Source organism: Mytilus edulis, chromosome 5, assembly GCF_963676685.1.
Source record: "Mytilus edulis chromosome 5, xbMytEdul2.2, whole genome shotgun sequence".
Lineage (NCBI taxonomy): Eukaryota > Metazoa > Mollusca > Bivalvia > Mytilida > Mytilidae > Mytilus > Mytilus edulis.
Window position 1 is genome coordinate 26,512,942 of NC_092348.1, and position 26,169 is coordinate 26,539,110.

The window sequence follows — 26,169 nt, forward strand, 5'->3', positions numbered from 1 at the left end:
TTATTAAAATATTGAAATTCTAAATATCGTTTTTAAATTTGATAGTTTAATTAGGAATTTGATCAAACTTTTAAAATACTAAACCTTACGTGCAATTTTGATTATTTCACTTTTTGAAAGTTTAATTTTTAAAATTTTTAATTAAAATATCAAAAATAGAAAAGGGGCAAAAAGAGGGGTACCTGTAAAAAGCGAAACGAAATAAAAGCGAAACGAAATAAAAGCGAAACGAAACGAAACAATATGAATTGAAAACATACTGATACTTAAAAGTTTATGTATGAAATAAAACCACAGACAGACAGTTGTAAGCGGTAAAAATTGGATGACAAAATAAATATTTCTCAAAAGAAGAGAATTCATTTCAAAACTAGACGTACGGCTCTGATATTGGCCATTTTACTTGCTGGTTTCCAGTAAAAACTGAACAACTCGCAGTAGGTCAAATAGTATGGTTAGGTTGAGCATGTATATATATTTTCTACTGATCTCTAAGCAATAAAAACTAGGCTCAATACACGGTGTATTATCTCTTTTGATTTCAAATTTTTCTGTTTTGCTCTACGACTTCTTACTTTCTGCAATCATGTTGGCTATAAAGAATATATCATTTCATGTACATTATGAACGATCATCCTTAACGTTTTGATCTGTTCTTTGTTAGTTGTGACCCTAAATATTCAGCTTTGAGCGTTCCCTAAGAAGGTCGATCAAGAAAAGCGCTTCGGTCGTAACTTTTAACGTTATGTTTTCATTTTTATCGGTTGTATGACGATCATAATTAAATTGACTTGTATCAATGATTTTAGTTAATATTTTTTTGGTACGGTAGGAATACTGAATGCATGGTGTCCCAATTAAGGTTGTGCTAGTCTACAATGTGGGAGGTTTTTAATATTTATATATATCTTATTTACGCTGAAATTAAGAGTACTAAGATCAAATATTAGTAGATTGGAGCCAAGATACTGTTACAAGGTATCTATAAAAACTCATCATAGATGGATACCAGGATATAAATTTTGCCGGTTTTTGCGCCAGACGCGCGTTTCGTCTACAAAAGACTTATCACTGACGCTCGAATCAAATTAAGTTAAAAAGGCAAATAAAGTCAAATAAAATTAAAAACGCCAAATAAAGTAAACGTTTAAATCCAACTTATAGCTCTGGTTTTGTAAAAGTTGAAACCTTTCATATCATATATAAACGTATACCATAAACATTATTTTCACGAGCATTCATATTTATGATATAGTTGCCGCTGTACTACATTGCGCCCATCTAGCATTCATATTTATGTAATAGTTGCCGATGTACTACATTAAGCGCCCATCTATCCATTTGTAGGTGTCGGCATTTTGAAAATTGAAAATTCTTTTCAAAAGTTTATATCAGCAATAAATGGTAATCTTTTGGGGAATCCAATATATAGATAGTCACTTTTTTTTTACTTTGATACTACCACGAGGGACTTCGATAATGGTACATTAAAAAATTCTGATCCCCAATTTGATGAAAAAATAATATTCTGTGCCAGCAGAGGACAAAAGAAAAATTCTGAATCCAAATTTTCTCCATGCCTTATAGTGTTTAATTTTGAACCAGACAATTTGATTAATAGCGATGAAAAACGTAATAAAATTGTTAGCGCTTCGACAAAACAATTACACCCCACTTTTAAAGTTAAATGGTTGCTCCCTTATAGACAACGTTTGGACTGGTTATCATATACGTAGCTCCAGGTCCTAAATCAACCACTGTTTTTAAATAGTAAATATAAGGAAAGTGATTTTTTTGTATTAAGGGATATTATTGTTCCGTATCTGCATTTTGTTATTTGAGCATTTTTAAGTTATCGTACAACAATCGACTTTAAGCAAACTAAAAGAACACATGTACATCCAGTCAGAATGGGGCGTGTAAAGAGAAGCCACACTGTCAGCTGCATGATGGATTTTTCCATTTTTGGCCGTACACCAATGTTGCTCTCGAAAAACCAGTACAATGTAAAACGCTGAATTTTAAGTAAAGAATTCACCTACGGAACGCTGAAACTGAAATTTTCAAGTCAAGAAAAATAAGAACCGAAACAATTGAAGAGGTGTTTGGTCAAAGTGAAGTTGAAACATATCAAAATCCATCTATAAGGGCTACTTTGTCCTAGGGAGTTGAATCCTACGGTTCTTCGTAATGTGTATGTAAACAACCTATTTTAAATTATCGATTTTTTGTTGTTGCCAGTGGCAAATATTTCATGAATGTTCCAGAACAAATTAGCAATAAATGCAACAGGGAGAGAGTGTGCATAATGAAGACATATAAAACCTTTCAATTAGTTTAATTGAGGTCTGGAACTGGCGTATGGCAGTAACTGCTAGACTTATATATAGTAGTCCTTTGTTAATTTATTATCATTGTCATTTTGATTAGTTTCTTTTGTTTCCTATTCTGACATAGGACTTGTATTTCCTTTTCAAGTGCGTTTTACTGTTCGTATTACTGTGTGTTTTTTCATTCTTTATTGGCTAGAGGTATAGGGGAGGGTTAGGATTTCACGAAACATGTTTAACCCCGCCGCATTTGTGCGCCTGTCCCAAATCAGGAGCCTCTGTCCTTTTAAGTCTTGTATGATTTTAATTTTAGTTCATTGTTATATTTCGGAGTTTAGTATGACGTCTATAATCACTGAACCAGTACACTTTTTTTGTCTAGGGGCCAGCTGAAGCACGCCTAGCACAAGGTTCATTGCGACGCTATACATTAAGTATTCCTTCCGTATCATTTCTTGGAACTGAAATAAATCATAAAAGGCAATATATTATCGTCATGCAATCGATAAAAAAGAAAACAAAATGTTTAAAGTTGCATGCGACCGAAGCGCTTTTTCTGGATCTACCTTCATCAGAAACATCAAAAAGGCGAATAATACTATTTGGTTTACTGCGAGTTGGTCAGTTTTCACTGATACTTCTTAATGTTGGGCACTGGTTAACACCAAATAGCTCTAAATTATTTATCTCAAACGCTAACCTTATATAAGACATTTAAATCAACTTATTTGATTCCGGTTTAAATACCGTAGGTTTAAGTTTGTTTTTTTAATAGATGCACAACCTTAAAATTTCGGGATACTGTTATCCCATGTGATGTCTAATATGTTTCATAAAAAGCGACTTCTTCTTTTCATTATTTATTTTGTAATTAAAAATGATTTGATATATTTCGTGCTATTTATTTATAACTAAGAATAATTGTTATCAGAGCCGTGTTAACATCAGTGTTCACAGGTACCCCTATTTTCGCCCCTTTTCTATTTTTGATATTTTAATCAAAAATTTAAAAAATCAAACTTTCAAAAAGTAAAATAATCATATTGCACATTAGGGTTAGTATTTTAAAAGTTTGATCAAATTCCTAAACTATCAAATTTATAAACGATATTTAAAATTTTAATATTTTGATAATTTGGTTAAGATTTCAAAATTTCAAAACTTTTTCACAATTTGAAATTTTGATATTTTAAGACTTTGATCAAAATTCCAAAAATCTAAAAATTTCAAAACTTTTAAAATCTTTAAAATGATAAGTGTTACACCCTTCCCTAGATCCTCCATCAATTTCTTCATTTTCCATCAACACTTGATGGACAATTGATGGAAATTTGATGGTACTTGATGGAATTCCATCCCAAAACAAAAATATCCATCAAAGAATGATGGAAATTAGAAATATTTTTTCCATCATCATTCTTTTGATGGAAAATTTGATGGAATCTTTAACCCCTGATGGAAAATTGGATGGCATTTTTACCCTTTGATGGAAAATTGGATTGCATTTTTACCCCTGATGGAAAATATGATGGCACTTATTCCATCTGATGGTAAATAGGATGGAAATGAAAGAATTTTGATGGAAATTGGACTTAAACATTTTCTTTGATGGAAAGAGGGATGGTATTTGGACTCTGTCATTTTTCTTGATGGAAAAAAACTTAGAAATTTTTTCCATCACAGGTGTCAGGTGCCAATCTGTTTTCCTTTAACCTTTGTGTACAGGATGTGACATCATAAATGAACACAGAGTTTGAGACCCAATGAGGAGAGCACATGTTTTTATGCATTCTTCTGCAATATCTCTAACTTATAACATAAAGATAAACTACAAACTATAAATACATATTTTTTATATAATTTATAGCAATTATTCAAGATTTAGATAATTAACAGTATTTATTAGGGGCACATTTCAAAGAAATCAAATTGTCGCAAGACCCTACACAACCTCAACAACCTCAACAAATCAACAAATTAAAATTTGAACATTCATGAACATGCAGACAAGAAGCAAAAAAAAAAGTTAAGATGGCTGCCAATAGAGTAGTGAGTTGATTTTTAGCTCTGCAGTTTTTGGCAATTTAAAGCAGGTTTTTGAAGGAATTTATTTATGGAAATCATATCATGATGTTTGGAATTTGATGAACTTTACAAGAATATGATTTTCTTCACATTTTGTTGAAAGATGGATTTACTATAGTGGATTTATATATTTTGGATTGGAAAAAGTATTTGTGATTATTGATTTTTGAGTTGTGTTATCTGTATTACAACCATGCCTGGGGATAATAAAGGTGTAAGAACTGTACAAACTATGTTAGCATCTAAAAAGCCTGGGAGCAATGATTCCTCTAAAGACTCTACAAAGGAAAAACCATCCAAGCAGAACAAACGATCCCATTCAGATGTTGCAAATGAGAGTGTAGAAGGAATTGACTTGACTGGTATTCAAAATGATTTAAGTGAAATTAAAAAATCTCTTGAGGGTACAGTTACAAAGACTGATCTTAATAGTGCTATGGTTAATTTAGTACAACAAAAGGACTTAAAAAGTTTAGTTAGTGACATTGTCCAGAAATTATTAAATCATTTTGAAGAGAAGATCACCAGTAAGTTTGAGTGTAAAATAAGGGAGTCAACTGGAAAACTTGATGATAAGTTAGATACACTGATGATAGAGAATGAGGATCTGAGGGAAATAATCAGGGCAAAAGATAGAGTTATTGAGAACTTAGTGGAAAAGGTTGGTGACAATAATAACAGATCTATTGATGCATTGAAGTTAGCCAATTACAATGAGCAATACAGTCGGAAACATAACATAAGAATGCTCAACTTTCCTGAAAAAAGGGGTGAGAACTTGAAAAAAGCCTTTGTTGAACTAGTAAATAGTGACCTAAATGTAAATATTGAGCCCAGTGATGTGCTAGCCAACCACAGAATACCTGGAAAAGAAGGTTACCAGAAGCCTGTTATCGTGAAGGTTAGAAACACTGACACTAAAATACGGATAATGCGACAAAAAAGATCCTTGAAAAATGAACTTAAATTTCATGATGATATAACACAACGCAATATTGGACTTATGGCAAGACTTAAAAACACTGAAAAATTTGAAAATGTATGGTTTTACAACTGTAATGTGTATGCCAAAACTGAAACTAGTAGTAGAATAAGATTTGACCTGTTTGATAATGTAGATGAAAAAATGAAAAAGAAATTGAAAGAGGGAACTTAATCAGTCTTGTTTAGTCAGTTACATCATTTAATTTAATTTTTGAATAATGTCCAGCCTTTTATTATTTTCAATAGATAGATATAAATGTAAAAGATAATTGCTGAAGTAAAAAGTGTTTTATATCAGTCGTGAATTACATATTCCTATATAAATACATTTGTAGTAAAGAATATAAGAGATATTCATCTTGAAAAATTTGATTCAAATAAATTATACTGTCACTATACAGTAAAGGGGAAATAACTCTAACATTTATAATGATATAAATATTCAATTTTATCTCCCTTTTTAACATCTATTCCTTTGATAGAATTATGTATATACCCCCGCTTTAAAAAAGGGGGGGTATACTGTTTTACCTCTGTCTGTCCGTCCGTCCATCAGTCTGTCAGTCCGTCCATCAGTCCGTCCGTCAGTCAGTCCGTCCCATGAAACTTTCGTCACATTTTTCTCAGGAACTACACATCCACCCTTTCTGTAATTTGGTATCAACATTTATATATGTCAGCCATACCGTGTGATGCGTTTTCAGATTCATCACTTGACAACTTCCTGTTTACCGAACACTTGTCTGATTTTACACATGATAGCCAAGTTGAAAATTTTTGTCGCATTTTTCTCAGGAACTACAATACAAGGATTTCTGAAATTTGGTTTCAGGATTTATATAAGTCAGCTATACCGTGTGATGCGTTTTCAGATTCATCACTCGACAACTTCCTGTTTACCGAACACTTGTATGAATTTACACATGATAGCCAAGTTGAAAATTTTCGTCACATTTTTCTCAGGAACTACAATACAAGGATTTCTGAAATTTGGTTTCAGGATTTATATAAGTCAGCTATACTGTGTGATGCGTTTTCAGATTCATCACTCAACAACTTCCTGTTTACCGAACACTTGTATGATTTTACACATGATAACCAAGTTAAAAATTTTCGTCACATTTTTCTCAAGAACTACAATACAAGGATTTCTGAAATTTGGTTTCAGGATTTATATAAGTCAGCTATACCGTGTGATGCGTTTTCAGATTCATCACTCGACAACTTCCTGTTTACCGAACACTTGTATGATTTTACACATGATAACCAAGTTAAAAATTTTCGTCACATTTTTCTCAGGAACTACAATACAAGGATTTCTGAAATTTGGTTTCAGGATTTATATAAGTCAGCTATACCGTGTGATGCGTTTTCAGATTCATCACTCGACAACTTCCTGTTTACCGAACACTTGTATGATTTTACACATGATAACCAAGTTAAAAATTTTCGTCACATTTTTCTCAGGAACTACAATACAAGGATTTCTGAAATTTGGTGTCAGGATTTATATAAGTCAGCTATACCGTGTGATGCGTTTTCAGATTCATCACTCGACAACTTCCTGTTTACCGAACAATTGTATGATTTTACACATGATAACCAAGTTAAAAATTTTCGTCACATTTTTCTCAGGAACTACAATACAAGGATTTCTGAAATTTGGTTTCAGGATTTATCTACGTCAGCTATACCGTGTGATGCGTTTTCAGATTCATCACTCGACAACTTCCTGTTTACCGAACAATTGTATGATTTTACACATGATAACCAAGTTAAAAATTTTCGTCACATTTTTCTCAGGAACTACAATACAAGGATTTCTGAAATTTGGTTTCAGGATTTTTATAAGTCAGCTATACCGTGTGATGCGTTTTCAGATTCATCACTCGACAACTTCCTGTTTACCGAACACTTGCATATTTTTACACTATTAATATTATCCACTTGCGGCGGGGGTATCATCAGTGAGCAGTAGCTCGCAGTTTCACTTGTTATTACTTGCCATACTGTAAATTAATTAATACATTCAATGCTGAATGAAGAAAATAATAAGCAACATCTTATGTTTGTATGTGTGTATGTTTGTGTATGTCAGATTTGTTACAATTGTATATTTGTGCTTATGAACTTACTTATATGGTTTTTAAAACATCACTTCATCTATAATCATTATAGATGAAGTGATGTTAATAAAATTACGTTCTTCCAAATGCCATCACTGTCTTTGAATAATGTAAACATAATTGGGAGGACTTTTATGCCAATTTTTAGCATTGAAATAGCCAGACCATATACAAATTTCCAGGTGGTCCACAGGACTACTGATTAACCATGTTTTGGTAGTCCTCCTAGATTTTAGGGGGGCACCGGACTACCGGACTACCGTTAGTGTCGAACCCTGTAATCATGGATAATAATGTAACGATATTATCAATGAATGTGAGGGGTCTTTTCTCAAATTCCAAAAAGAGGGCAGATGTATTTGATTGGGCTAAGAGTAAAAATACTTCAATAGTGTGTTTCCAAGAAACTCATAGTATTAAAGACATTGAAAAAAATTGGGAGGATGAATGGGGAAGCACATGTTTTTTCAGTCATAAAGACAGTAAAAGTGCAGGTGTCTCTGTTATGTTTAAAAAGGGTCTGGATTGTGTTGTGCATAATTCTGTTACTTATGATAATGGTCGTTACATTGTTTTAGATTTAACAATTTTTTCACAAAGATTGAGTTTTGCCTGTTTGTATGGTTATAATACTGATGAACCTTCATTCTTTGATATACTTATGCAGAACATTTTATCCTTTAAAAACACAAGTGTTTTATTATGTGGTGACTGGAATGTTGTTTTAGATAAATTTATGGATACATATAATATCAAACATAATAGAAACCCTAACTCCCGTAAAAAAATTGATGAAATCATTGATGTATTTGAACTACTTGACCCTTGGCGTACATGCTATCCAGAAGATAGGAAATATACTTGGCGTCAGTCCTCGCCTATAAAACAAAGTCGTTTAGATTATTTTTTAATTTCAGAAGACCTTTTTTCACTAATGAAAAATACTAAAATTATACCAGGTTATAGAACTGACCACTCAGCAATTATTTTCACCTTCTCAGCTTGTTTAGAGAAACGGGGCAAAGGTTACTGGAAATTTAACTCTCAGTTACTCAGATCTAGAGATGCAGATTATATACAAAAGGTTAAATCATGCATTAAGGATACTATTTTGGAATACTATCTGTCAGGTGATATGGAAGATCTTCTTTCTGTTGATTTGTCATGTAATGATCAAACATTTTTTGAAATATTGAAAATGAAGATTAGATCTTTGTCTATAAATTACAGCATAAATAAATCAAAGGAGGAAAAAAATTTCACCCTGAAACTTGAAAATAATATTTTACATTTAGAAACTATTATGAACCATTCTCCAAATGATGAGGTTCAAAAATCTTTACTTGATAAAAAGCTTGAACTAGAAAATTGTCGACAAAAGAAGGTTGAAGGTTTGCTGCTTAGATCCCGCTCTAACTGGCATGAGAATGGTGAAAAATGTTCAAATTATTTTTGTAAATTAGAAAAGAAAAATTTTATAAAGAAAACAATAACAGAACTAATAGATGATAAAGGTCAACATATATCAGAGCAATCAAAAATTCTAACTGAACAACAAAATTTTTATAGAAATTTATACTCAAGCAAAAAATTAGATTGTGATGATTCATCATTTTTTAATCATAACATTAAGCTCACAGAAGAGCAAAGAGATTTTTGTGAGAGAAATTTAACTTTTAAAGAGTGTGCTGATTCGTTAAAATTTATGACAAATGGTAAAAGTTCAGGTTCTGATGGGTACACAGTAGACTTTTATAAAAAAATTTGGAAAGATATTGGTCCTTTCATCTTTCGGTCTCTACATTTTGGATATGAGGTTGGAAAATTTTCTGGTTTTCAGTATCAAAGTGTAATTACATGCATTCCTAAAGAGGGGAAAGACAGACAGTATATAAGTAACTGGCGCCCTTTTAGTCTTTTGAATACTGATATGAAAATAGCTTCTGCTGTTATAGCTAATAGACTTAAACCAGTTTTACCATTTGTCATAAGTGATACACAAAAAGGTTTCATCAAAGATAGATTTATGGGTGAAAACACATGCCTTTTATATGATTTAATGCACTATCTTGAGGAAAATAATAAGACAGGTCTTTCATTACTTGTTGATTTTGAAAAGGCCTTTGATTCCTTAGAATGGTTATTTTTAAAAAATTCTTTAAAAAGCTTTAATTTTGGGCCTTCAGTTTGTAAATGGTTTGAAACTTTATATTCAGGGGCATCAAGTTGTGTTATAAATAATGGACATACTTCTAATTTTGTTCAATTGGAAAGAGGCTGCAGACAAGGGGATCCTCTATCACCCTATTTATTTATTATTGGTGTTGAATTACTATCTTTAAAATTAAAAGATAATCCTGAAATAAGGGGAATAACTGTAGATAATAATGAATCACTTTTAAGCCAGTATGCAGATGACACATTTCTTATGTTAGATGGAAAGGAAATATCGTTGAGGGAAACACTTTCATGTTTTGAATCTTTTTATAAAATTTCGGGTTTAAAAATAAATGCTTCAAAGACAAAAGCACTATGGGTTGGAAACAAAAAGTATTCAGATATGATTCTTTGTCCCGATTTAAAACTTCATTGGTCACATTCAAATTTTAAACTTTTGGGGATTGAATTTTCATTAGATTTAAACTGTATCACAGAAATTAATTTTGCCAAGAAGATTAAAGAAGTCTCTGCAATCCTGAAAAGCTGGCAACATCGTAAACTAACATTATTGGGGAAAATTACAGTAGTTAAATCTCTTGCTCTTTCAAAATTGGTACACTTAATGACTGCATTGCCAAACCTTTCACAATCCAGGTTAACAGAGCTCACTTCACTATTTTATCATTTTATTTGGAATGGAAAACCAGACAGAATTAAGCGTAACACATTTATTGGTGATATTTCACAAGGTGGACTTAATATGGTACATCTTCATTCCTTTAATATCTATTTAAAAATTAGTTGGATAAAAAGACTGATGTCAAACCCACTTGGTGGCTGGCAGCAGTTGTTACTGGCAGACCTCACAAAGTATGGGGGTGAAAGGGTTTTACTTCTACAGAAAGAAAAGCTAATTGAGATTTCTAAAAGATGTAAAAATCCCTTCTGGAAGGATGTTTTACTATGCTTTTCTATAGCAAAACCTATTACTGAGAATTCTGTCAGTGACATTTTATCATTAGATATTTTGAACTTTTCTTCTCTGGATGATTTCCCATATTATATTCAATGGAAACAAGGAGGTGTGCAGTCAGTAAGTGACCTTATTAATAAAGAAAATATGATTTTTTATAAATTTGAACAATTTCAAGAAAGAGTAAAAATCAACAATTTTATCAAATATCATGGTCTGATTTCAAGAATCCCTCAGACTATAAAAAAATGCCTTAAAGAGAACTGTTTAAAGCAAGATTTGGATAAGCCTGATAATGGTGATATTTTTTTTAAAGAGAATTATAGGTAATGTGAAAGCAAAATTTGTATATAAAAATTTAGTAAATAAAGTTATAGAACTACCAACAGTCAAATTTTCGAAATGGGAAGAACTGTTGATTATTGATTTAACAGAATGGTCAGAATATTTCAGGATAACCAAAAAATCTTGTAGAGATGTTTATTTAAGAACCTTTCAATACAAATTTCTGCATAGAATCATAGCAACTAATACCTTTTTATACAAAATTAAATTAAAAGACACCAAGATGTGTACTTTTTGTAAACTTGGTGAAGAAAACCATTGAACACCTTTTTTTTGAATGCCCAGTAACTTTTCAATTGTGGCAATCTTTTTCAAATGCAGTAAATTTTTTTTTTGTAAACTTTGTTCTTAACAAAGAGAATGTGTTTCTTGGTTGCAAACATGGAAGTTTATTACTGAATCTGTTAGTCATAATTACAAAGAATTATATATACAAATGTAAATTAAATGAAACAAAACCAAATATGGTTGGGTTAAAGAATAGAATAAAGAAATACCAATTTCTTGAACATTATATTGCAGAGAAAAATAACAGAGTCCAAGTGTGTGAAAAATTTTGGTCTCCTTTACATGTAATATTCAACTAATTATTGTTACATATAAATGAGAAATTCTATTTTTATTTTTATATATATTATGAGCAAAAATTTATCCTTGAGCTTTTTATTTTTTTTTTTATTTTTTTTTTGTCTTTAAAATATATATATTTTTTTTAAATGTAAGTCAAGATACATATTGTAGCATAACAAATGAGTGAAGAGTATTTGTAATGTATGAGAGAAAGTCAGAGAGCGAGAAAATATTACCAAATAAAACTTATATGTAACCTTAAATATTATAATTGTAAAAATCAATTTGTCAGTGATAAAAATTGTATACTGAATTATTTTCTATAATATGTAACCCCTTGATACCCTTGTCAGGTGGTAGTGTAGGGGTACATGTATGTTAAATCCTGACTATTGAAAAACAAATAAAAGATAAAAAAAGACAAGAAGCAAAGATGTCTTCTGTCATTAACAAATTATGAATTTTACAATGGATTTAGATCAAAAGGTTCTTATTAATTCTATTGACTGGGATTGAATAGTGCAGATGTATTCTTCTGATGACATAATTGTCTCTTGGATTTAAGAAGATTAGTGTGTACACATGTTCTGGATTAAATCTTTTGGTAAGTACAATGTATTAGAATTTCCACCATTTTGAATATATGTGCATGCTCTTTAAGTTCAAAGTTAAGTGACATTTAAAATGTTTTATTAGCTTTTCAGAGTCAAGAGAAAAAAACTAGACCATAGATTTATAGAAATTATTAATCAAGAAGATGTGGTATACATGGTATAATTGCCAGTGAGACAACTATCAACAAAAGACCAAATGACACAAAAAATGTCAATATACATATCATACAATTGTGTACGACAGGAATCATATTTGAGGGGGAGGACAGGGGGTACCCTTCCCCCTTCTCCCACCCCTCTTCTCCTTTCTCCTACCCCCGTTCTCCTTTCTCCCATTAGAATAAAACATCTCCTTTTGAGATATTTTTTCTTGAAATATTAGAATAAATTTTAAAAGGAGAGATATTTTATTTTTTCTCCTTTCTCCCAGCCTTCCTCTCCTTTCTCCTACCCCCTTTCTGCTTTCTCCCACCCCCTTTCTCCTTCCCCTTTCTCCCTGTCTCCCTTACCCCTGTCCTTCCCCTCATATTTTGTATCATTTTAAAACATTATTTGTTTTATAAAATTATTTAGTACTTAATTCCAATAAAATAATTTTGCTTTAAAATTAGAGATCTGTGGTATGACTGACAATTATACATTTATATATCCACAAATGACAAGTAACTAATAACCTTACTTTATGTCTTTACAATGTTAACTTATTTTAATTTATCATGTTTATAATATGCTAGATTCTTTTATTTTTATTTTGCAGAATTTGCCATCAACTAATTCAACTTTAAGAACAGAGATTCCAATGGGATACTGAACTAAAAGATACACACATGTAACTGGACTACCTATAGACAACAGAGAACAAATATTGTTTTATAACATCACAGAAAATGCCATATATGGAAAGATTTTCAAATTTCCATCTGATGGTCAATTCTCCATCAAGTTTCATGCATATTACATGTAATGGAAAATATTCCATCAGTTAAAATGTTCCATCAATTATCCATCAGATGGCAAAAATACCATCAATTATCCATCAGATGGAAATTATGCCATCAGTTTTCCACCATCATGAACAAATATTCCATCAAAAAAATTCCATCAACCATTTTCCATCATTGATGGAAAGTTGATGGAAAGCTGTTCCAATACTCCATCAAGATGATGGAATTTGATGGCATTTGTTCCATCACAAAATTCCATCATGTTTGATGGAAAATCTAGGGAAGGGCGTGACGGACCCATTTTAAAATTACAAAGACTGCCAAACAAATGATAGGGAAATGTGATGAGACCTGAACTCATGTACATGATGTATAAAACAATATATATAATCATGATAATATACAATGTACACATGATATAGTTAAAAAATATTGTTTTAAATGAAATTTAAATGTTAAATCTGAAAGGTGTATACACTGTATCTAGAAATCATGGGATTTTTTGATGATGCATAACTGTTATGATTAGATATATATTGAGTGTCAGAGGTGCATCAAAATAGGAGAAATAAAGTACCATATAAAGTTAATTATTTGAAAAGTCCAGAAAAAAATTGAAGATTGCAGGTCTCTTTATAAGTTATCAAAAAACGATTTTGCTGAATATTTAATAGAATTTAGTTGAACTTCATAGTTTGGAAGCTTAAACTCATTTTAAAAATAATGTGTCAAAAAAATCAATTTGAATATGATCCAAAGTGCATAAGATGCAAATAAGTCAAAATAGAAATAACATTTCGGTCCTTATAGACAAGCAATGATTCCAAATTTTAAAAAATTAGGATTCTTTTGCTCTAGTTTCTGTATTTTTTGTTTGGGGTAAAATATAACAGGAGTCTGCAACACAAACAAAGAAAATTGGAATGCTGAATGTATTTTCTATTTGATATATCTTCTTTATTAAAAGATTTATCAATCACTTTGTTTCCTCAGTGAATTTGAAAAAGGGTTAATTTTAATATGGAGAAGTTTTTTGTATCACTTTAAAAAGTTACAATCAAAGACACAAATGAAAGAGAAGATTATTAATTTATGCATCAAAATTAAAGTTTGGATCTCTGCAATCAATTGGGGTGAAAAATATAAATAGTTGATTATCTCAATGCTATATAATTATATAAATAAAAAAAAATTATGTACATATATGTTTTGATGAATGAAATCCTTTAATTAGACAATAATATATTTTTATTAAGGTATATATATTTCATTACATTAAATTGTGTAGATAAAAAATGGTGCCATTTTATATATAAGTTACAAATCTATCTATATTAGTTTGTGACAAATGAAAGAAAAAAATATTTGGAACTATGTATTATGTTTGATTATAATTTTTGAATAGATATACATTGTATTAAATCATTTCTAATTTCAGAGAACAATTAATCATATCTAATGTTAGAGTGTTTTATAAACTTTTTTCATCATGTTTGAAGGTATTGATTGATATTAAATTGATAATATTGATTGATCACTGTTAAAATATTAATATTTTTATCATGACAAGCTAAGTTACAAATACAGTTAAAATATTTGTTTCAATCTGATAATTTTGTGCAGAGTTATGGTTCTTGGACTTGAAAAATAAACTCATATAATCAATTCTCCACACTGTTTATTCATGCTTGAAGATATTGACCTGATATTTTCTTTTTACTCACACCATGACAAGTAAAAGAAATATTAGCAATACAACAATACAAGTTTTTAAAAACCTTAACTGGCTATATAGCCCTTGCACAGTCGAAAAGTCTAAGTTGAAAACAATATTCAAATAAATAGTGTTATTAAATTAGACTTTTTTCAAGACAGTTAAATTTATGTTGTTTTGAATCCCTTATTCGCAACTGTAATCAATGAACTCACTATACATTTTTTTATTAGAATATTCTCAAGTATTGATTTTGCTAAAAATATATCATTGAACAGACTTGCTATTTGCTTTTACTTTTATAATCTTTATTATCTTGTATCATGTATGTATTTTCTAGATGTTCCAGATTCTAAAACTTTTGATTTGACTTTAATGATGCTATTACTGAGGAATTTGATTCCAATCACCCCTCCTCTTTGTGGATTTGACTGTCTACCTTCTGCTATGGAAACCACACCAGCTGCAGACTTAGCTAGGATCAAACACTACAGGAATTACCTGGCGCATCTGGATGATGGCAAACTAGACACAGAGTTCTTCAATACTGCTTGGAAAGATGTAACTAATGTATGTATATATATATTTTTTGTAATTATACTGAAGAGATGAGTAGTTGTCATTTCTGTACTTTATTTGGTGTATAGAAGGTTTGCAAGGTGTACATGGCCAACTGGCAGGTGTCATCTGACCTTGACCTTATTTTCATGGTTCAGTGGTTTTAGTTAAGTTTTTGTGTTTTGGCTTGTTTTTCTAGTACTATATGCAAAAATTCTACTATATTTTGTCTATGAAATAATTGTAAGATGTACATGTCCAACTGACAGGTGTCATCAGACCAGGACCTCATTTTTATGGTAAAGTTGTTGTTTTTAAGTTTTTTTGGTTTTGATCTATATTTTTAATACTTTATGCAAAAGTTCAACTATATTTGGTGTATGAAAATATTTCACAATGTACACTTCAGTCTGGCATGTTTTTTGTTAATTCTGACCTCATTTTTAGCTCACCTAGCCTACAGGGTCAAGTGAGCTTTTCTCATCACTTGACGTCCGTCGTCCGTCGTCGTCGTTAACTTTTACAAAAATATTCTTCTCTGAAACTACAAGGCCAAATTTAACCAAACTTGGACACAATTATCATTGGAGTATCTTGTTTCAGAAATGTGTCTGGTGACCTGGCCAACCAACTAAGATGGCCGCCATGGCTAAAAATAGAACAAAGGGGTAAAATGTAGATTTTGGCTTATAACTCTGAACCCAAAGCATTTAAAGCAAATCTGACAGGGGGGGGGGGATTGTTTATCACGTGAAGATCTATATGCCCTGAAATTTAAAGATGAATCAGACAACCGGTTGTTGGGTTGCTGCCCCTGAATTTGTAATTTTAAGGAAATTTTGCCGTTTTTGGTTATTATCTTGAATACTATTATAGATAGAGATAAACTGTAAACAGCAATAATGGTCAGCAAAGTTAGATTTAAAAATAAGTCAATAAGACCAAAATGGTCAGTTGACTCCTTAAGGAGTAATTGCCCTTTATAGTCATTTTTTAGCAATTTTTCGTAAATTTTTGTATAATCTTTTACAAAAATCTTCTCTAAAACTACTGGGCCAAATCTAACCAAACTTAGCTACAATCATAATAAGGGTATCTTGTTTTAAAAATGTGTGCGGTGACCCAGCCAACCAACCAAGATGGCCGCCATGGGGGAAAATAGAACATAGGGGTAAAATGTAGATTTTGGCTTTTAACTCTGAAACCAAAGCATTTAGAGTAAATCTGACAAGGGGTTAAATTGTTTATCAAGTCAATATTTATCTGCCCTGAAATGTCAGTTCAATTGGACAAGGGTTTATTGGGTTGCTGCCCCCCAATTGGTAATTTTTAAAGACATTTGGCCGCTTTGGTTATTATCTTGAATACTATTATAGATAGAGATAAACCGTAAACAGCAATAATATAAAAAAAGAAGATGTGGTATGATTGCCAATTAGACCACTGTCCACAAGAGACCAAAATGACACAGACATTAACAAACAAGTATAGGTCACCGTAAAATAATGTTCAGCAAAGTAAGATCTACAAATAAGTCAACATGACAAAAATGGTCAGTTGACCCCTTAAGGAGTTATTGCCCTTTATATGCTGTTCCCGCGTATCGACAAACCTGAAGATCATAAACGTCATTTTTTGAAAATTAAATATTATAGCAGAGGTATTGATTTTATCAACTTATCTAGTATATTTAATGACTCTACCGTTCAAAACTTTATACCTCCCTATTTTGATAATATAGAACCACCTATAATTTCATACACATACAAAAAATCCAGCAGAAGTTTAATTTTTAATTATACGTCAGTTACATCAGACGTGAATATAGATAGTAATACTCCCTTAACTTGAAACTGTGAATCGTCGAAGTTTAGATATGTTCCCTATGGCCATGTTATTACAGGGGACCTCAATATTGTCCAGGACAGAGAGGTTAAAAACTTTTTGAAAAAAGGACCAAAATATCGTCCTCCATCTAGAATAGATTGGAAAGAGTGTCGTCAAGTCACCAAAGATGCTCTTTCCTCGTTTTGTAAAAAATGGTGTAAACGGGAAAAATCTGTTAAAAAATCTCTTGATTCTTATTTAAATAAATGTATGAATGTGGTAGATAAGAGAATATCACATATTCAAAATAATTTAGAAGTAAATAATAGAGTACATAATACACCTATTTCCAGAATAAGAAATAAACTTCAAATACTTTCAAAGCGGTTTGTGTTTGTACCGGCCGACAAAGCAGCCAACAATGTGGTGGTGGTATGCTGTAAATACTACACGGACGTTCTTAAGAAAAAAATTTTAAATTCATCTACATTCAAGTCCATCCGCTCCACAGAGAGTCATATAGTAAGCAAGCATATCACAACCACATCAAAGCTTAAGGTAGTTCGGGGGTTTAAATTTCCGCGCCGTCTGCGCATAAAGTTGCGCAATGATATCGTAAGTCATGTACATTGTCGTAATTTTCCATAACAATAAAATATGATCATTTAAATAATCTTTTTTATTCTAATACATTGAGAAAGAGCTGAATAACTTTTAAATGCCATTTTAAAACTTAATAAAGTGTCATTGTCGAAAAAGTACTTCCGTTCTAAAAATAAATATGGAGCATGTTTTGACGTAGGAGAACGATGCTAAGAGAAGAATGAAGAGAGAATAACTCACATTAATCGAACATGTGAACTGCTTTTCATGAATACTGTAATGCAGATCGTAATTATAGATAACGATCTTCATTTTGGTAGCTTATGAAGCAGTTTCACCTTTGTCTTACACTAGAAAAGGTCTGACAAACATGAGAAAGATGGATGTAAACAAATCATGAAAAGGGGGAAATTTAAACTGAAAAGTAAGTACTAACGAAATTGAATATACATGCTCAAAGAGCGATTCACGACCACTGAAAAATAATATGTAAGCGTAAAATTAGCGGAAATAATTTCAAAACAATATCCGTGTCGAACAACAAAACAATGACACCCCCCCTTTTCAGGCTGAAAATAAATTATACATGTAAGTTAACCATAGGCATAGCTCATGGTACTTCTATCATGTAATAGATTTGAAAATTTGAGGACCTGAGAAATACAATGTATGTCATCTGCATAGGGTTCAGACCATTAGCGTTTCTGGGAGAAAAAGTCATGATTCATGAAAGTAGGCGGTTTATATAATTACATTTATATGCAAACAGAATTTTCTTGTTGTAAACTTGGATTATTCGAACGCAAATGCAGTTGATTTTGCCCGGATTCCAGTTGTTACATTTTTGGTTAAGCATGCACACTTAAAATTTAGAACATATCCCATCTATATAAAAAGATGTGGTATGATTGCCAATGAGACAACTTCAATGTATCCACAAGTGACCAAAATGACACAGACATTAACAGCTATAGGTCACTGTACGGCCTTCAACATTGAGCAAAGCCAATACCGCAAAGTCAGCAATAAAAGGATTGATATGACAATGTAAAACAATTCAAACAAGAAAACTAACGGCCTTATTTGTATAAAAAAAATGAACGAAAAACAAACATGTAACACATAAACAAATGACAACCACTGAATTACAGGCTCCTGACTTGGGACAGGCACATACATAAATAATGTGGCAGGGTTAAACATGTTAGCGGGATCTAGACTGTATAAATTATTTTTAAAAATGAATCATTTCACAAAACTACCTTTCCTACTGATAGTGGGAGATATTATGGACATAATTGTGCAAATCGTGATACAAGCATGAAATTTGGTATAGAGGTTGACTAAATTTCATTTTTTCAAGATGGCCACCACACATTTCGGAAATGGCGTCATTACAAATTGACAATAATTCGTTAATCCTTTAAAAAGTGTGTTATATGTTAAATCCAATGTTAGATTTGATAAAAAGTAAATGACAGTTCCTAAATTACGACTAGACAATACATTAATGAAACTAAAGGTGACTTCCGGTTTCAAAATGCCAGCAAAAAGGTCAAAAATTTCAATTTGTATACTTTAAAGCAACTTCACGAGGGATGTATAATCCAATGTAAGTTATGATAAAACGTTAAAAAAAAAAGTTCCTAAGAACGACGAAACAACACATAAATGAAGAACAATAGTGACTTCCGGTTCCAAAATGGAGGCAAATACGTAGAAAATATTTTTATTATTTCCATCAACTTAACAAGTGTTAACACTCTTTGTTAAGTTTAAATGCCTAGTTTGGTTAGAAAGACAGGTTGCTTATTTTATAATTATCTGATAGTTGCATATACAACAACCCGTTCAAGGAAGACCAGAACGGTAGCATCTACAGTTACCAACACAGCTCGGTTTTCGGCTCCGCATTTCAAATTTGTCTGACACGAGGATGCAACGGCAGTCAAAGAAATCCATTTTGGTTTCCAACTGTCATTGATTCTTTCTTTCATACAACCACAGTGTTCATGACTTGGAACACGTACCTGTCGAATACCTGAATCAGGCTGAGCCCAAGCAACTCCTTCTTGATATACTTCTCTTTTGATATGCTCTGGAAAAGAACCTCTTGTAGGCGGAATTGCATCACAATGCCGCTGCTTCCTGGCAAACAATTCACATCGTGCCTCGCTCCGTACTTAAGCCTAAAAAAAGTATCATTTACATCTGGAAAACCTTCCATTGTTAGCCAAGCTGACCTTTTGCCTTTCTCATGAAAATTCGACAAAGTGCCACATCCACTAATAGTCCATCAGCTGGTAGGGCAAAAATGCAGTTCTGTGTTACACCCCAGGGTACCGCAATTTTTTTGTATAGATTTAAAGAGTAATATCTGAAGAACATTTTAAGAGGTGTTAGACTTTTGAAAAAGTGTCCAAAAGGGACTAAAAAGGGACTTATTTAAGGGTACATCAAAAATTTTGTTTTGCACATATTTACAGAAAAATGTAAAAATAACCAGGTATTCAGTACTATACTTTTTGTTAAATGGAACACATCATATCTTATTAAAACGCAGGCTAATTTTTAATAAACTTTTAAATCGTAGAGGACAAGAAAAAAAAGGGGGAGGGTAGTTTCCAAAAGTCATGATTTTGAATGAAAAGTAGCATACGTACTAATTTTCTTGATAAAATGGCATATTTTTTTCACATTGAAACATAATGCATAAAGTATATACAAGCTGTTGAAAACAATTTAAAGGTAAGAAACAAAAACATTGAATCAACGACACCCACAAACATAAGCAACCAGAAATGCACGATTCTGTCACAAATTTATACATCACATTCATGTAATAACTCACATATTAAAACACACAAAACTGTCAGGGTTTTCTAGATTTCTATTTTTTTTTAAAATCTAACAAACGAATCACCATATTTTAAGGTCATTCCATAGAATCATCATTAGTTTGGTCACCTGCATCTACCGAATTATCATTATCATCATTTCCATCATCTTCGTCGTCATCGTTAGCAATATCAACGATTTGATAATGCTTACATCTACAAGCTTTCGAGCATTAACATACAGCTATCTGTTCAGGATAAACCTTGTTAAATACATGAACATCTTTGTTGGCACAACCAGCTTGACATGAACAGCACATCAGAATTATCAAAGCATCTAACGCTGGTGGTTGGTCTAGCAAATTGATACTGATCAAAGCGCTCTATTAAAACATCCAACCATAATTGTTTGTCAACATACCAGTGTTGTGTTTAAGAGCAGATTACCAAATCTTCGTCTGAAAGTTGGCTTGTTTAATATGCTTTTACATTGCATCTTTGGCATTTCAAAACGTTCTGATCTTTATTCGTCGATATTTTTAATTTCGTAGCCATATATAGAACACGAAAATCTCTCCAGTGTTTTGACAACTCGTCGCCAACCTATTCAAAGGTTACAACAAGATGGAATAGACCTTCTGAAAACTCCACATAACGCGTCAAAAAGCCGAATGCTTTGCTTTTTTTCTTTACCAGACAAATCACTTACTGAATCACAACCTGTATTGCCGTGAAATCCTGGCAGTTTTCTACATACATTCTCACCAAATTTCTCACACATTGATTGCACATTTAATAATTTGCATTGATATGCAGCTGTGAAAATAGTAAGCCAATACTTCCACATCAGTGTCAGATGGTCTTTTAACAATGGAGTCATAACCTTTGTCAGCTGCTTGTTTTTGCATTAAGAAACATTTTTTTATGGGCTTCTTCCTGTTAGATTATAAGCAAAAACCATTCTACGCTATATCATTTTCAACATATGTTTTGTGACACATACTTTCATGTGATACAAATAAATCTATACATTCAAGTGTAAATCTATAGGATTGTTTCTCTTTTCAAAACCAAAGAATTCAACGAAAGCAACTAACAAATATTTCTTCCATTCCCAAGAACACGATTGTGATGGTTTAGAACTTATCGTAATGATTTGCCCTCCCAAGGACTTGTCGTTCTAATTTCTTTATGCATATTGTGGGATACTAATCAGTGACAAAATCAATGCCGGACCACTTTTCGAAACTAAAAGGATGGTTTTTAAAATAATAATTACCAAATCGAAGACAATGCTTGGTATCCTAGAAATGGTTTGAATAACTGCCATGTCATCAAATATCCACATGTTTTCCTTAGGAATGAGCCTTTTCTAAAAGACCACTTAGGACAGATTTTAATTTTTAATGTGTCTGAAACAATTTCAAAACATCAGTTTCATCTCGCTTCATTCGAGTTTTTCTGAGTTCTTTTTTGGCGGATGTTTCAGGGTCAACCATTCCTACCAAATTTCGACATTTTAAGGATATTGAAGCTCTTTCATGTGCAATTACAAAAAAAATATTTATCAACCAACGTTTATCAGAATCTTTATTTAAACTGAAACCAAAAAAAAACATTTTTTTTGCATCTCTTAGAAACCTAAGAAAGTAAAAAGTATTACCGAATCAAACAACTGACTGTTTGTCGATTCAATGACTTAACAATCGTTAGTCAATCACTACATAGCTAAAACACAAAATGTTATCAAGCACACCTTTATTGAGTTCGATAGAGTGCACCTTTTCTGAACGCAAAAAAATCACCTTAATTTGTATTTTTTTCATAAATATTTCGTTACACATTCACTTTATAAAATAATTTGTCTCACAAAAACATCATAAATCGACAATTAAGTGTTTGTTTTCAGTTGCAAATTGATAATGTTTATGTGTGAATACATTGTACATGTTGTATACTGAATCAAAGACGGTAATTTCATGATTTCCGGTTTTTCACGAATATTTGCACGTACATGTATTTTATTAAATAATTCATATTTTAGACGATATATAAATACTGCAAATGAATTGAACATTGCATAATGATTAATTCTCAAGTTTAATTAACTAAAACGGGTAATTGTATAACGATTTTTTTTATGAAAGGAGAAAATATGCCTTAATTTTAACCCAAAAAATTGAATTGTTTGTAATGTAAAAAAAATAAAAAATTTTAAACCAAAAATCTTCCGAGTTACATTTATTATGATAGTTTTGTATCTGTTTTAGTTGTTTAAACCTGTACTTTATTTTTTTTTTAATCGCTTTAAATTGAAAATTTTAATTAAAAATTACTTAGTCGTGATTGCTAAATGAGGGGACCATTGGAAGGGACGTTTTTAATCCTCTTTTGGACACTTTTTTTTTAGTCTAACACCTTGTATTTTATCAATAAGATAATGAAGTTGAATTCTATCAAAAAAAATCGCGGTACCCTGGGGTGTAACACAAACTCCTTAACTAGCGCGCTTTTGAGAACTAGCTGATGGACTATAAATGCATGGACGAAAGGAAAAGCAGCTACACAAGGACCAAACGGCTTTGATATGTCACGTGCAAGAAGCCATCAAAAGTCGTTATTCCTTCCATAAACCAATCCGCAATTTGTTCTACCTAGTTTTGCGATTGCTGCAATTCTTGATACTATTACATCTGTGTCAGTACTACCTAAAATTACATTTTACAACACTTTTCATAATCATGCCGAACATGGACAAACATTCGTGTATCTGCTTCTTCATGATTACAAGGGGATAGATAGCAAGTATCTTTATTGAAATTGCAAAGAATATTTTCACCATGAGTTACATACACATTTGTATTAGTCTCTTAAGAAGCAATTTTGTCATCAAGAAACTTGAACAATTCGTTTTGTTGTCATCTTCACAGAGAAAACTACTACATACCCTTGGTGTTCTACCAGAACCAACACCTTTCTATCTGGCACAAGAACCTTGTCTTTGTCTTGTCACAGCCTTTAAATTATTTATTTAGTAAACATCAAATACAATGTCTACTTTTGAATACTTATCGATGCAAGATTTTACATAAGGCAGTATGACATCATTAGCATAATCATCAAATATTTTGCCCAACTTTGTAAACTGGAATTAACCATTGCTGCCCCACCAACGATAAATGCGTCCGAATTCGGATCAGTAAATCGCAGAATGTTTCAAGTAAACCCATTTGCAGCGAATTAATACCACTATTTCAAGTGACATCCTGAGATAAAGACGGAGGAGCAGTTTGGTTTCTATGCATAAAGAAATATTCCAAGTAAACTGTCTACTGTGACAAGAGATGAAAAGTCTAGAAAAGATATCGCAATCACTTTTAAGGTTCTCTAGCTTTGTTTTTGACAAAGACATTTCCAGTTTCATTTTGCGGCCAACACAGGAAGTTGTTCTTTTTTATTTGGTTATATAAAGCAGGTTTTCCTTCGTTTTGCATTTGCTTCAAAAGATCTTCGTATTGTTTAGACCAATATCTTGGAGTTTATTCACATATCTTACCTGTTTCCCAATCAACAATTTCCTAAATGAAGTATTTTTTTTTTTTACAAATCTGACGACTCTTCCAGAAATGAATTTCCAAACTCGCTCATACTTGCAAAGCCTTTAAAGCTGTTTAAAGAAATCTTTTTGTGTTTTCGTAGAGTCTTCATTATGTCGTTCGTCTGTTTTAGAATGACCCAAACCACTAGATCTTTCAAATTAATCTTCTAGTATACTGACTCCTGGTCCAGCTACCATCCATTTGTCTAAACGAGATCTTCGGTTAATCCTATGGCACCAATATCGCCCTTTACAATTGCATTCTGTTTTTGTGCTTGATTAATTGTGTTACAAGAAAGAATTTACTGGTCTTACGTACAGTGAAATTATCATTTTCAAATTCTATTGCCACCTGTGGGTGATGTTCAGGAAGGGAAGTCACATCTAGGAGATGAGTCGGTAACGATCGAGCATAATTTACATGATCAAGACCTAAAATAATACGCTATCATGCTCTATATGGACTGTCTAACTCATGAAATGAGCATAATACCAAAATCAGAAGAAGTTCTAAATTTATAATTGAACGCCAGGAATTAAACTATGGTCGAGATGACTCTATTTCCTTACACCAGTCTTTTAAATCATTGAACATCACAGAGTCATGACATAATTATATATTCTGAGTTTAGCAATTAACAAATTAACAATTTTTAAGCAAAATACATGCAGTTGTCTGATGCGCCTGTCTAGTCCTAGGTACATTTGAACATACATAAAAAGAATCTGCCGTTCTTGGTGTTGCAATATTGGCTTCAGTAAGACAACATGTCTATCCCCTATCATGCAATATATCACCCAGAGTTTTATAAAAGTCATTTCAATGTGCAATCCACCAAACATGACGATACACATATATTTTCCTTACAAATCAGGCCATTCCCACTGAATTTGCTTATGCATTTCCAAAAGTGGCTGATCTGCAGTTACATTTGATGTTTCTCCAGATTAACTACATTTTCGCCTTAACCATCGAATACCTGAGAATTGCCTGGTAGTGCATACAAATCGCTCTTGATGTCTATAAATAGTTTGCACATGCGCAAAAGTGTGAAACACATGTGTTTCATAACCTTGAAAAATGTTATTAAACCAATTCATAATATCATTAGAAATCCAAAAACACTAAATATATAGTAAATAGCTCAAATGTTTTTGAAAGAATTTTGTTACATTTTCACGCATGCGCAAATACTGGATCTGTCAAATATTCATTTTCAATAAATATGTGATGTAAGGAAGGTAGCCACCAAACCTGGTAATTGGTTTTTTCTAAAAGAAATTCAAAGAAAAGATTTTCAGAAAAATCAGTATTTTCAAACTAAAGAAAACAGCCAGTTTAGGAAATGGCCGTGGCCATCTTGAACAAAAATAATTTTTTTAATGGCCAGCAGTTATTTCTTACAAAGTATATAGTAATGACGCTTTGTGGTAATTTTCATGCTTGTATCATCATTTGCACAATTCCCTCGATTTTGCTTGCTAATATCTTCCACTATGATGGTCTGGATGGAGGGTCCTTCATTTCATTCTTATCTAATTCTTTATACCATTTATCTCTATTTATTTTTTTGTTTTTTTCCATTTTTCTGTAATTCTTATAATTTAACACCCGTTTTTTCTTCATTGTTACATGTACATGATGTATGTCTATTTTCTTTATTTACAAATGTATTGTGAACATTACATGCATTATTCTCTATTCTTTAAACTTTTCCTGACCCTCCTATAATATATTTGATCCTACAGAACCTTCATGAGAGAAAAACAAAACTTTTACTACCTAAACAGGAAAAGGGGTCTAGTCATACAATGATTTTTTTCTAAATTTAAAAGCTTGTTAGGTCTCTACAGAGTTATTTCGAAGTGCATTTCTTTAACATGTTAAAGACATTAAATGC

At 31.8% G+C, this 26,169-nt stretch overlaps 1 protein-coding gene across 1 annotated transcript in view; it reads left to right on the plus strand.

The window, feature by feature from the left end:
• LOC139525015 (uncharacterized) overlaps window positions 1–26,169 on the plus strand; it is a 93,247-nt gene that overhangs the window by 38,905 nt on the left and 28,173 nt on the right. Inside the window, exon 4 of the mRNA XM_071320191.1 lies at window positions 15,186–15,415. Coding sequence (XP_071176292.1) covers window positions 15,186–15,415 — 230 coding nt within the window. The remainder of the gene's footprint in view (window positions 1–15,185; window positions 15,416–26,169) is intronic.